A 13,761-nucleotide genomic window follows, 5' to 3' on the forward strand; every position below is an offset into this window, starting at 1 on the left:
CTCCCCTTCCAATCCACTGCCAAGCAACAGATAAATATTACTATTTTTCCAGATACGTTGTTAAGGCTCACCTCTGCTTTTTGTCCTCCACGAAAGCTTATGCCATCAGAGATGCACGACTGGAATTCAGCAATGGTGTAATATTCCACTTCCACGGAGGGTGGCTCTGGTGGCTTGGGTAACTGAAAACCCTACGGCAAATAGGATGCTTTGTTCATTCAAACCAAAGAAACAGTCAGCTGAACAGCAGTATGAAAAAAAAAAAAAAATTGCTTTTATTCACTAAGACTCCTCTTTCTTCCTGTGCTACTTCCTAATCATCCAACTAGATGATGGTGAAGCTGCACAGCTTCTACACTTCCCTACTTAGGGTTCTATGAAAGAACTGCAGTTCTGTCAGGATCTCTTGACCATACGTCAGAGCATCCACAGACAAAGACAAAATGATCCTGAGCCATCAATGGGAGAAGGGCAAATCACATACTGTGCTTTATTCTCCTGCTCCTCCATTTCTGAGATAGCCTTTCTGTAACTAACAGTAGATGTTTCATCACACACAGCATGTGGCATTCCACAGAGAATGTATCTCTGCACCTTAGGAACTGTGTCTAACAATGTTATAATTGGATGTTTCTCCACTATAAATGCTGAAATACAGCAGAAGCACAGCCTAATAAAATGCCTTCAGATAATACGATGGTTTGGATTAAATGAAGATAATTGGAAACAGCAGATATGCTCAGGGTTTCACATATAATATCACTGTTATTTTTAGCATGCAATTAAGTGTCATAGTCTTGCCAAAATAAAGTCTAATTGAAAATAATGCAAAGAAAAATAGGAAGAAAATGCTAATATGCTATTCATGTAGTTTAAGAAACATCTCTGGTGACAGAAAAATTACAAGTCACATACTGCTCATAAAGGGTACAGCAAAGCTATTAGCCTGACTTTTTATATAAATATACTACTGACTAGTTCCTATTGAAGATGACAGTTCTAATCTCAAATTGGTACAAACTTCCAGAATTCTAGCTTTGGGGATAAGAAATCATAGGCGGTCTCATTCCTGTAGCATACATCCTTCCACAGGATTCCAAGCCACTTTAAACATACACCAGAGTGAAGCTTCACCACCTCAAAGGTGGTAGCAACAGAAAGAGGAGAGACATTCCCAGTTGCTTAAGAGAAGGTCAAAAGTTTCAGTCTGGGCTAAGGACACCCAGAGGAACTTCAAACTTCTGAGTCAGCCAAACAAGTTTCAATGCTCATGCACAGAACACAGCAGCTCTAGCATATTCTCCCTGCAGACCTGATTAGTTGGGGCAACATTTTGAATAACAGAAAACCTGATTTATCATTAGCATGCCCTGAGGTCTGCTCAACACTTAAACAATGAAATGAACAGGCATGGAAATAAAGGATCTCTCAGATATCCCCCCCACCTTGTACAGCTGCACAAAGTCTAACAAAGCACCCGGACACCTACCCACTGCTAAGATAAACCATAAACCAATACACACCAGACTGGACTCTCTTCTTGGGGGCGGCCTTGTTCTTAGATTTGGAGAACCTGAGCAGGAAAGGGAAAAGGGAGAGTTTATTTAACTTTGCAAATACTGCTAAACACATTTTTCAGCAGCTCTCTGCTGTTACACAGTTTGAGAATAGAAGTCAGTATTTGCAATATTTAAGGCACCTCTATGAAACAAGATAGGAAACTATGAGGGTATATTAGAAATACCAAGGTAGCTTAGCTATTCATCTCTGCTAAGCCAGCAAATTTAAGAAGAGATCACTGCCAGAAAGTAGTGAATTGTATTTTCTGCTGGAACTGACCAGCTCTGTTGGAGACTGGCCAACAAAGAACTGGCCTGATACCTATTTTCCCCCCAGCAGTAAAAATAATTCACTAAACACTCACACTGTCCTCTCTCATAGTATTTTGCCATTCCTTGCACAGAATAGTGTCAGCATCTGCATTTTGCAGATGAAGTAGTAAAATCATTGTAACTTGCCCCCAGGAAAACAGCAGAACAAATGCAAGAGAAGACACAGGTGGTCTCCTCAACTTGAACATGCCATCACATCATCTGCATTTCTGGGGTAGAAGGGCACATTTTAGAGTGTTCAAAAGGAAAAAAGTATTCTTCTCTGGAAAAATTAACAAAGTTAACACATGCAGGGTAAGATACAGAACCACCAGCCAGCCTGTGTATAACGTGAAGTTAAATTTTATCACTACTAGTGAAGGACCACATTCTGGAGTCCCTGTTGATACATCTACAGACTATGCAAAGGTCTGTTTGTGTGGACTCGGCTGTAAGGCCAGGACATGTGGGACCTTAGCTGACAGGCAATGCCAGCCCTGAAAGGTAGAGAACAAGAATTCATTGCAAGCCTGTGAAAACCCCGACTACTTTACTGCCTTACTTATTTGAGCTCTTTGTGGTGCTATTCTTGCTATGGCTGGGGATCCCTGGGCCAGTTTGGAAGCCTGCTTGTCTGAAGTCATCATGGCATTGCCATTAGAGTCATTGCACAGGATGGGCAAACTGATTTCCTTCTTGGTGATATGAGTTTCTGCAGACTCGTTTTCTACTTGAGCTTCCTTGTCAGTAGATTTCTTGTTCAGCAGGTTACTGATCTCCATGATGTTTCCTATGATTTCCACTGGCCCAGTTAAGTTCTTTTTCCTAGATGGAAGATCGTCTTTAGCCTTCTTCAGGTATGAAGCTGGGGCCCAGCCTTCTTTGCCCAGATACCTGCAGAGGCAAAAGTAAACACAACCACATCAAACACAGCCTTCTCGTGCATTTCAGGTAGAACAGCTAAAGCAGAAGTGATGGATGACAACATCAAACAAAGTTTGCAGCTCTCAAAAAAGATTTTGTGGTCTCTATTCACTTATTATCTATTGATTAGACATATCAAAGTCAGCTGAGCCAGCAGTGAACTCTGTAGTTGAAAGCCACTAATCATCCTAAGTAAGGAGTCTCTCTGGACAAGAAATAGTTACACACAAGGTAAAGAGCTTCACCAGTTTGTTTTATGCCTCTCCTAGACAGTACCAGGCAAACTCAGTATTTTCCCATACAGCCAAAAAGCAAACTAGTGAGTAAAATATTTTAATAGTTTCTAAACTTCCTAGTGGCAACTCAAATTGAAAATGGGCTAAAATAAGGGTGTACAGCACCTGGTACAGAGAACCTGTGCCTGCAGTTTAGTTGCCTTGTGCAAGTCTCCCTCCCTGAAATCACAAAGAACACTGGCCCTCCTTCCATAATTCCCAGCTCTGCATGAGCAGCTTTCTCTCATGGAGCATATGGGACCCTGAAACTACTACAGCTTCTTCTAGCACTGCTAGATCAAGAAACAATTTGACTAAGGAAAAATGGCTTTGATGGAGACTCATTTTCCTGAACTAGCTAGAGGCTATTTGAAGAAATAAACTGGGAAATGTGAACAGACACCTGAACCCAGTGCGTGTTCCCGAAGCACCATCCCGAGCTGATCACGCTACACTTCAAACTGAAGTAATTCTTCTACAACTGGGCTTTAGGGAAGATGTTTTTTCTAACTCCTGCCATTCCTAACACCTCAGCAGGGATTTCAGATTACAATCAGACTCCAGGGAGGACAACCTGGATGAACTCTGCTTTCCCTAATGAAACCCTAACTTGCTATTTCAGTGGGAGTCACTGAAAACCTCCTTTCTTTAATCTCTCAAGATACTCAAAGCAGCCACTTGAACTATAAAGTGGGAAAGCAGGCACCATTAAAATCCTGGTGCTCAGGAAATAGACAGGTTAAAACAGTAGGACTCCAAGGTTCTTTATTGAAAAGGGAGCCTCATTAGACAGCAGAGGAAGGAGCTGGGGCACATGGGATATGAGCAAATCATTCCCTGGCAGGTGAGCATCTTTGTCATGACAACACTTGCATTCTGAGGTTTCCAGTGAGATCTCTGCATCAAGTCTCATCCTGGGCTCCCTCACCACATCCACACACTTGACAGAGGCTCTGGGACTTTACAGGCAGAACAGGAAAATGCAGTGTAGATTTGATTCTCTAGACTTCTTTATTACTCTTCCTGTATAAAAGCAAATACAGTTGTTGTACTTCTAGCAATGACTACGAGGATCTTTCTGTCCAAAATCTGACCTTTTCCTCCCCACCCACCTAGACCAGGCAGGATACTAGAGATTCTGCTTCTCCCTACATACCTGCCTTCTGTCACACATGAAGGCAAAGATGGAGGATCTCTCCTGCTGAGGAAGTTTAGTGACAAGTTTTTCCAGTGATTCTGGTGTCAAAGGAAAGCATCCCAACAATTCTGAGCTTTATTTGATGCATGAAGACTAACAAGAAGTAGCAATCTGGTACTATCTTGATTTGACTTCTAAAAGATGCACAGCACCCACTGAGTGATACTGTCTCAAGAAGCAACTTGGATCTATTCAATCCTGTCCCTTTTGAGGCTTTTCTGCTAGGCCACAAACCAAGCCAAAAAAGGAAAAGGAACAAAGGCCTCAATACACGCCACAATTCCTGTTGTGTCAAGGCATCACCCAGTGCCATTTTCCAGCCCTGAAGACTTTTGGCTTCATTCCCTTTTGCAGTTGACAGCCCTTTTGCAGAGCTACTGACCAATGCTCTCTGCTGCCTTTGCATCAAGTAAGTTTTTTTAAAGGATATTTGTGAGTTTATGTGATGTGAAGGTGTAGAGGCCTCTGTCTGTGAGACAGCCACAGCGGCCAATGCACTGAGGACTCAGTACCAAAGGTTACTCTCAAAAGAGCTTGATTGTGCAAAATCAGCAAGAAAAAACAGTTTACATCCATCTTAGTTTGTGGGAGACTTACCATGTTTAAGATCAGAAAGACAGCCACAGGCAGGTTCTGTACTGGCCTGTTAGTTCTCCTGCCAACTGTATGCATTTGGATCAGCCTGTGTAACCCCACTGCTACAAATACCTCTGATCTCACATGGTTTCTCCCAATGAAAAATAGCAGCAATAGATGGACAGTTAATAATTCTGGGCAACATGCCCTCAGAAGAGAGGCTGTTGTAGGCTACCTCTCCCTGTGTTAGCCAATTTAACCTGAAGTTAATGCTGAGCAGTAGTTACCAGAAACTGCTTTATTTCTGCAATATCACAAATAAAAACTACTTCTGTAAGTGAAATATGCTCACATTTTTTACCTTAGTCCTTTGAATTTGGTAATCTTTCAGCCATTTGAAAATATAACCGTAGCAGATTCCTTGATCTTCCCCATTTCATAGAGGAAAGAACTAAAACAACCACTAATCAGTTTCAAAGAAGTCCTGAACCAGTAACAACTTTCATTTCACATCCTTAGAGTTGAATCACAAGTATCCTTCCTTCATTTATATTCATAACCTACTGGATACATTTCAAACCTCATCCTAGATTACGCGGTGTTTCACTGCTGTCAGCATCTCCCAGCTGCACTTCATTCACATGGGTTGAGGCTCACAAAATGAAGAAGATGAAGGCAAATAACAAAAGCTTTATTTAGCATATTGGTACTTGCCCTGCACCCAGTCCACCTGGGCACCATAAGATTTTATCTATTACAGTCACCTGGAGGCAAAGTAGGATCTAAATGACAGATGCTAATGCCACACTGGGAAGAACAGATCTACTGAATTCAACAGAACAGTAAGCAGGATCCTAGGACAGAGCCTTTCTTTAATTTCTCCAGAGTCCTGATATTTTTTTTTTTTTTTTTTTTTTTAATCATAATGCACGTGGGGCGAAATAAAGACAGACACCAATACTGCATCTAGCTTGTACAGCACCGAATTGGGAGGGTCTTAGGTGCAGTGATTTGGTTCCTTCATGCTTCTAAAACCCTCCTGTTTATATTACATGAAGGAAAAAATGGATTAAAACCATAGGAATGTCAAAAAAAAGTCAGAAGTGCCTCTGTAAGTCTGAGAGTCACATCTGCTTTCCAGCTCCAGAGCACTGGAATTACTCCAGAGGGAAGCAAACCAGGGAAATAAAAAAAAAAATTAAAAAAAAAAAAAGAAGAAAAGAAAAAGAAGGACAGGAAATGAGGATCAGCACATGGCCAAGAATTTGGAGAAATTACGTATTTAAGGTGGAACAAACTAATGTCTTTAAGGTGGATTCCATTTACAAACTACTGGATTTGTTTTTATCTCTACACACTGAAGCGTGTTCAGTCTGCTATCCAGCCCAGGATCCAACTGCATTCTCTTCCTGCTCCCTCTCCCCTCACACTCAGAACAGGAGAAGGAGTTGCTCCTTCTAAGGTGCTCAATACTCAGAGAAGCAAATTTCTGCTGGAAGGGAGTCCTTTTCTGAGGGGCACCTAACAGTATTCAGGGCAGTTTACATGTAACAGCTACCCAGGCTGCAAAGGATCAGTTTGCAGGGATGGACCACATCATCATCATTTCCAAAGTGTTGCCTAAGGAAAAAAACTGTTTCCTAGAGATTAATCCTCCAGCAAGAAAGTAGTACAGTGCTCCAAAGCAGCAGAGAGGAGTGCAGTTGACACCCCACATGCTTGTCACACATATGGGGAGCTTGTAACTCATCTTCCAGCAAGAAGAGAGGTTTCTCAAATCAAAAATGCCTTACAAAAAAGCTGAGCACATGCTGCACTCCCCAACTATCAGGGGGTGGGCTGGGGCATCCACTGTCCTTCCAGCAGATTGCCTTGAGTGAAGATGCCATGGAAACCACTGCAGCAAGTGTCACCATACTCCAGAAGGTACTCCTGATGTGTAGAAAAATGAGTCTTTTGGGTTGACTCAAAGGAGCGTGTGAGGAAAAGGGGAAAAAAAAATTCAACTTATTGCAGGAGTGCTAATATGGCAAAGGGAAACCTACAGTAGTAACCAGGCTACACTGCAGAAAGAGAATACAAAAATAAACTAGAGATGTCTTGGAATGGTTCTCCTCTCAGGAAACCTATCTGAAAATCTGGATTCCACTTCTGTAGATGATTAAGGGAGAAAAAAATGTGACCTGACCAAACCCAGGCATTTTTGAGTTCCTCCTATCTAGAGTGCCTTCCTGGCTCCACTGCTATCTTTATTAGCTTATTTGCTCCATGGGATCATTAGATAGAAAAGTGGTATTTTTTTTCATCTAAGTAAGGGAAATCAAGAAAAACAACAACATTGCTTCAGTCAGCATTTTCCCTGTCCTCATTCATAGCCAATAAATCAAGCAGAATTCAAACAAAAGCAAGTTATGACTTGGGGAGGGAAAGAGGAAAAAATCACTATAATTACATGCTGAATGGAAAAAGATGACTATATGAGATGTTCTGCACTGCTGAGAGCTAAAGCTCCATTTTTAAGCTACCTGTTGTACCACATCTTGTCCAAAGAGAAATGAGATGTCACAGCACTGCCAGGTTCACACGCAGATACAAGGCAAGGGGGAGAACCACGAAAGAGCACTACAACTTAAATGCTGTGTGAACCTAGATAAAGAAAGCTCTCATCAAGTGCTCATCCTGCCACCCTGTATCACTGAGACAATATCTAACCTACAGTCTTCCCACATTTACAAAGGAGATTCCCAAGTCAAAACCCTCTGCAATGACTGCTGTTCCAATTACTTAACAAAATTCAATACACAATAACAACTTCACCTGCCCTTGGAATCCAGTCCCTCTACATCAACAATACCTAATGTGGACACACAGAAATCAAAGCAAATTAGCTGAAACCATTGGTAAGCTTGCAAAAGGGCTATAGTCAGCAAACTGATCTCGTATCCCTGAAAGTAGAACTACCTGCCCCAAACAGCTCAAGAGATCACAATCAGCCTTTCAGCATTGCTATAAATAGATTTAAATAGGTTGTAGAATAACTCCTATACTGGAAACATTAAAATAATATACAACAGAAAGCCTTGTTAGGTCTCACCGATCTTAACTCAGATATGGCTTTTAACTTGAAGCAAGAAAAAAAAAATCTCTAAAACTGCAAGTTAAGGCATTTCCTCACTGGAATGGTCCACAGCCTTCGCAGACACTGTAGTGTTACTTTAGCCACCATTGTATCGCCTCAGAATTTTCCTTACATTTCTTCAAGAGGCATTATGAACAATTTGGGCTTCCTTGTCCACCTACAGAATGATTTAAATGCTAACATTCAGTGAATGATCAGAAAAGCTCATTGTCACAGTTTCAGTAGGTTGCACAGCTTCTTTACCTGATGTACCACCATCCTTCCAGGTTCTTTTGGATGACCTCCACGGTGACCCCTTTCTCGAACCCAATCTCATCCTTCCCCTGGCTGGCGTACGGCTGGATAGTGACATATTTCTCTTCTGGTGAGGGGAGAAAAGGCAACATCAGTTAGGGTCAGGATCAGTCCAGCTGTTTTTCTGCACTGCTTGCTTTTAAACTGTTGTGCAGCGATTACGCGAAGCCATTACAAAAGGCGGAGCCCTGCTCAGGGGCCCACTGGTTATTTATGCTGACGACATGACAGATAATCAGCCCCTCGCCACTACCCTGCTGCTGATAATCACAAGATGTTTCCATGCCAATAATGACACAAAGTCCCCAGAGAGCTGCCTCCCCCCCCCCCTCTTCCCGCCTCCCTCCCCCCCTCCAAGTTCCTCAAACGGGTAAGGGAGAGGATTTGAAGCTGGACTTAACTCCCATACTGTAACTTGACAGAATCAACCCGGCTGCCAAATCAGCCGAGCGTCACCGCGGGAGCTGCAGCCAGTTGGCTCTTTGCACACGCACATGGCTGCACAAAGCATTGTGTTACTGAAACCCGAGTGCTGCATCCCCACAGGGACACATCTCCCCAGCCCAGAGGGGCTGGCCCAGCACACTGCTCTACTTGCACCTCCCAAGCAGCATAGGTCTACAGCAACGAGCTTGAAACATTAAGAAAACCGTGACAAAAGAACAAAAGAGGTTTTCAAATGATAGGAGACGATACAGCATTTGCATTCGTGGGTTGTGAAGTGTTTTACAAACATACTTTTGCTAAACCTCACTCCAGAGAAATGCACGTGTGACCCTGGTGAAGGAGGGCTAGAACTAAGACACAGACTTCAAAAGCACAGACTGGATTTCAAGTATGGTGTTTGAGCCAAAAACTTAGCATCCCTATTCATCTCCAGCATCTATCCCCTTCCCAGCTGGGCACAGGTTTTAAGCAGACTTGCTGAGAGCAACTCAATAAACAGAGCAGAACAGACACTTGTCAACATCTTCCTTCCACCTACCCAGGAGTCATTCAGTGCAGCATTCCCATCACACTCAAGGTCAACCTTTCCCTCTGGAGCTTAAAAAATTACACCTGGCATTGAAAACTTGAACTACCATCCTTCCTCTGCAGCAGCAGACACAGAAAGTGTCACCAAACCCCTCTCCTCAACCCAAACTACAGTGCAGTGACAGCATGAGTTTCTGTAGCTAGATTAAAGGCAGGAAGGCAAGTGATTCAGTGCACCCCAGCCAGCCTTCCTAGCACTTTCTACCAGCAGTCACAACAAGGCAGGGAATAACAAACAGAGAGCTGCCAGTGCACAGGAATGGGCAGGAAATGAAGTGAATCCAGAGCTCCTGATCACTGCAGAACAAAGGAAACACGAACAGGTTGCAGCAGCTTGAAGCAAACACCCTTTAAGAGAGTAAAACAGATCCAAGCAGCTGTTTGGTTTTGTGGCTCAACTGCATTTTGTTGCTGGGTGAAGCACGGAAACTTTAATGAAAAATAATTCAAACAAGCCCTTACTGAGACAAAGTAAGAAATAATACCTCAGAAAGGGGAAAGTAATGTTGACAGAGCATCTGATGGCAGCAAATTCAGTAAAGCTACATCTCTGAAGTCAAGTTCCCTTGACTGGTCACATTTGGATCTTTCTAATTCTGATGGGGCAAAATCCATCAAAACCTTTGCTACCAAGAGGAAAAGACTCTCTGCTGCACTCCCCTAGAAGGGCTGCTTCACTGGCTTATCACTGGTAAGAAATTCCAGCTAGTTTTAAGTAGCACCATCAGCATATGACACCTTCCCCACAGAAATACTCCACTACGAGATGGAACCTGATGAATGAAACCTGGCAAATGAAACCCCAGCTTCCAAATGACAGGACAGGACAGCTTTCCTAGTTAGGCTTCTGCTCTGTGTGGTAGAATTGGACTAATTTCTCCTCTATTTTCAATTTCCTGCTGCAGAAGGACCTACATGTCTGGTTTCCACTGCATGCAAAGCACTAAACTGAACTGCAGAAGACCCTTGGGCAGCTAGATTTTGCCCCTGAAGGGGCCAGGGGAAAGTTCAGAGCTGCTCTGTCCAGATATTGTTTCAGACACTTCCAGGGATGTTTCTAGGACAGCAATACCGAGCTAAGCATATATTTGCTGAGTCTTGGAAGAAAGCCCTTTTTTTTCTTTCCCCCATACCAAAGCTGCTTTATAACCCAGGCTGTCAGAGATCACCCTTGCCACTACAGCTCCCACAGAAATTGCTATGTTTATTCTATTTTTCCTCCACACAAACACCAGGCTCTGCTTCAGCTAGTCAGCTCCTCTTGCTGGGCACAGTGGTCTCACTCTTCAGGGATGTGGCTTCCCTTCTTCTGCAGATGACCATGCATAGGGTGCTCATTCCTAGCTTCCAAAACAACTTTCCAAACATCTCTGTGAGGATGTGAGACAGAGATGGGTGAGTGGTCACCCATCAAAACCAACAGCGCTGGAGACTGATCATTCAGGAGAAACAGTAAGGCTCTTCTGAACTGCCACTGTCTTATTCTGTCCATGAGCACCTTCACTGCTTACACGTTCAGTCCTATGGCTTTCAACTCAGGACTACTGCTTTTTGAGAGGAAAGCCCTTCAGGTGACTCCTCCCCATAGAGAGGAAATAAAAAAAAGTGAGTGCATGGAAATAGGGATGGAAGAGAGAGAAAAAGGATCTCCCATGAAGCAAGACAATCCAAAGTGTTAAAAATCCACTCTAGAAAAGAAGGTCCCACAGTATTTTTTTGTTTAGCAGCTCTATTTTTAAGCCTACAGATAAAAGCCAGGAAGCCATCATTACAATTTCCCCTTGCAAAGTACTTTGACAGCAAAAATTACATTTCCAAGATTACACACGTTTGGTTTCTGTCAATGCTGCAGGAGATACCACAAACATACATGAAGTTTGTAACTTAAACAGTATTCTGGAGATATGGGCCCCCTTGTAATCAAAGTGTAAATTCTGTTTTGTTTCTCAAAGATTATCTCTAGCCAGTGGACACTTTATATAAACCAAGATTTGCCGAAAGGAGCAGGGGAGCTTTCAGTGGATGTGTCACTGAAGAGGACTGATAATAGCATTCAACATATCAGATTATTATTCTAAAGTCTTTAAGAGAAGATATTTGACACTTCATGACTGATATGTAAAGTTGCTGTGAAGACTTAAAATAGATAAATGGTTTCATGAGAGAATCAGCAGAGCATCAGACAGTAGAATGACACTGCTCTGAGTTACACTGACAAATCTGATATATCATGCTGGTTTCATTCAGCTGTGACAGGCAATAGTATAAAACAGAAGTCAGTGAACCATCCCAGACCTACTATTGAAGTTATATGCCCAGATCTACAGAGAATACAAAAGCATATAATTTTGGTTCATTAAGTTTTGATTTAAGAATTACCGGGGGGGGGAAAAAAAAACCAAGCCAAACAGAAGGATAATTTTACTCCCCAGCTGCAGCTTCCGTTACATCAGCCTCAGTGTTGAGGTCAAGTGGGCAGAATAAACTTTACTACATGCTACAAAACACATACGCCAGCTAAAAGGTTGCATTTAGAAACAATGGGATGAAAGTCCTACCCCCTTCGAGATGAAAACGGCAAGAAGGCAGCCCTGTTCTTAGATCCGGAGATCTGTTAATTGCTCAATTAGCCAACCTCACTCACATTTCTTTACCGCTAATTTGCAGGTCAAAGACACCTTCCCCAGCTGAGCTAAAGGCGGTTCCTCTGTGGAAATTGAGCTGCACTCCTAAATCCGAACAAGGCACGCATGAAGAAGCAAAGCCCATTTGGCAAAGAGCTACGATACAAGTCTGTCCCATCATGCGTTATCCAACTGTACCTACTTAGGTTGGAAGGAAGGGATGAGTATGTGTCATTTTCTCTCCTCCCCAGACACAGACACTACTTAAAATATGCACAACCAGAATTTTTGCACTATTTCAACTACCCAGCTCATACCATGCTGCTGTAGCTGTGCTCTGCCCAGCCCTCCTGGCAGCCCAGTGCTCAGTCCACTATTTATTCCAAAGCCTCAATTCCCTATCAGTCTATTTTTCTCCTCTTTCCTTTCCTCCTTCCCAAATAAAGGCAGGCTTCTATTTTGCTCTGGTTCTACCTAAAATCTCCTGAACAAATACAGTAGAGGATTGGAACCAAAATACAGGGACAGATCTTGGTGGATCACTGGGAAAACAGCATGGACAGCAGATAACAGTACCCATGTCCTTGGAACATCCCACAATAATACAGAGAGGGCTTTCTCTAGCAACAAAGATTTCCCCCCATAAAATGTAGCACAGGTAGGGCTGTCCAGCTGGAAGGTGTGCACACAGACAGGATGAAGGATTTGAGCTGTCCAGTGCCCTGCATTACAGCCACATACACTACAAGGTCTATGCAGAAGTACACAACAGACCTGGTACGAGGAAGTCACTGGTGTTTGAGAGTTATGGATCACTCTTTCACAAGCTGCTAACACCTAATGTCCTGCAACCACTAGAAGAGGACAAAAGAAGCAAAAAGAAAAGAAAACTAAAAAAACCTACCAAACCAAGAACACAACCATTTCGTGTTCCTCCACCAACATCACAGTGTTTTGCCAAGCTGAGGCCTTTCCTACACGTAAACATCAATAGCTCTAAAATTAAAAAGCTACTTTAAAACCACTTTTTGAACGCAGAGCAGAGTCAAGGCAACCTATACAAAACTTGATCTAAAACCTGGCTAGGACAGTTTAAGCATGCCCATGTTTCTTGTCCGACCGATTTTAAGATGCAGCTTAATGAAGTGCAACTTTTCACATAAAAAGAATTTATAACACAGCTATGTATGATTGACAGCAGAGCAAGATGACCTGTAGGCACCTTGGCAACGCTCATCAAGTAGCTACAGGTCACCTCTGCAGTCATAGTGTAATGAGGACTGAAACATTTGTTCTGTCTTGCCCAGCCTGTTCACTGGCTGTGATACAACATACTGGCTGCAGAAAAATGAGGGATGACACATTTTACTTCTTAAATTTTAGGAGGACTTAATGTCAATGACAATTATTTTTGGATAATCGCAGACCTTGACAACTGTGCTTTGTGTTCTTTCCCTTTGTGTAGGATTTCAGCTTGTAACCAGTGAGCAGTTGGGTACATTCCAACACACTCCCTTTAAACAAACTATTTCCAAGTAAGTTTTCTTTTGCTTCACCTGATGTATTTCTGTCAAGTAGTAAAAGGGGAATCTCAGAAGAACTTTTAGGCATTGGTTATGGCATTTTCCGTATCAGGTGACCTGTTAGGACACCTCTCCCACAGGAGAAACCTCAGGACAGCTAAGATGAAACTCCATTCCCTACTAAAGAAATTAAACCTACCTGGCTGACAAAGCAAGACACTGAACTTGACAGCCTTTGAGGCTCCTCCAATCCCACCTGTCAAACCACAATTCTGTATTTTACATGTGTGACTGTGCACACA

At 42.7% G+C, this 13,761-nt stretch overlaps 1 protein-coding gene across 2 annotated transcripts in view; it reads right to left on the minus strand.

The window, feature by feature from the left end:
* The window catches only part of SH3PXD2A (SH3 and PX domains 2A), a 210,114-nt gene that overhangs the window by 13,771 nt on the left and 182,582 nt on the right, over nucleotides 1-13,761 (minus strand). For both annotated transcript variants that reach the window (XM_042019253.1, XM_042019252.1), the window contains 4 exons: nucleotides 8,227-8,344; nucleotides 2,434-2,765; nucleotides 1,524-1,573; nucleotides 72-191 (listed from right to left, as the gene is read on the minus strand). In XM_042019253.1, coding sequence (XP_041875187.1) covers nucleotides 72-191; nucleotides 1,524-1,573; nucleotides 2,434-2,765; nucleotides 8,227-8,344 — 620 coding nt within the window. The remainder of the gene's footprint in view (nucleotides 1-71; nucleotides 192-1,523; nucleotides 1,574-2,433; nucleotides 2,766-8,226; nucleotides 8,345-13,761) is intronic.

This window comes from Corvus kubaryi, unplaced genomic scaffold (assembly GCF_017639235.1).
Source record: "Corvus kubaryi isolate FWS band 111438036 unplaced genomic scaffold, C.kubaryi_AGA036_p1.0 138, whole genome shotgun sequence".
In the NCBI taxonomy this organism is placed as follows: domain Eukaryota; kingdom Metazoa; phylum Chordata; class Aves; order Passeriformes; family Corvidae; genus Corvus; species Corvus kubaryi.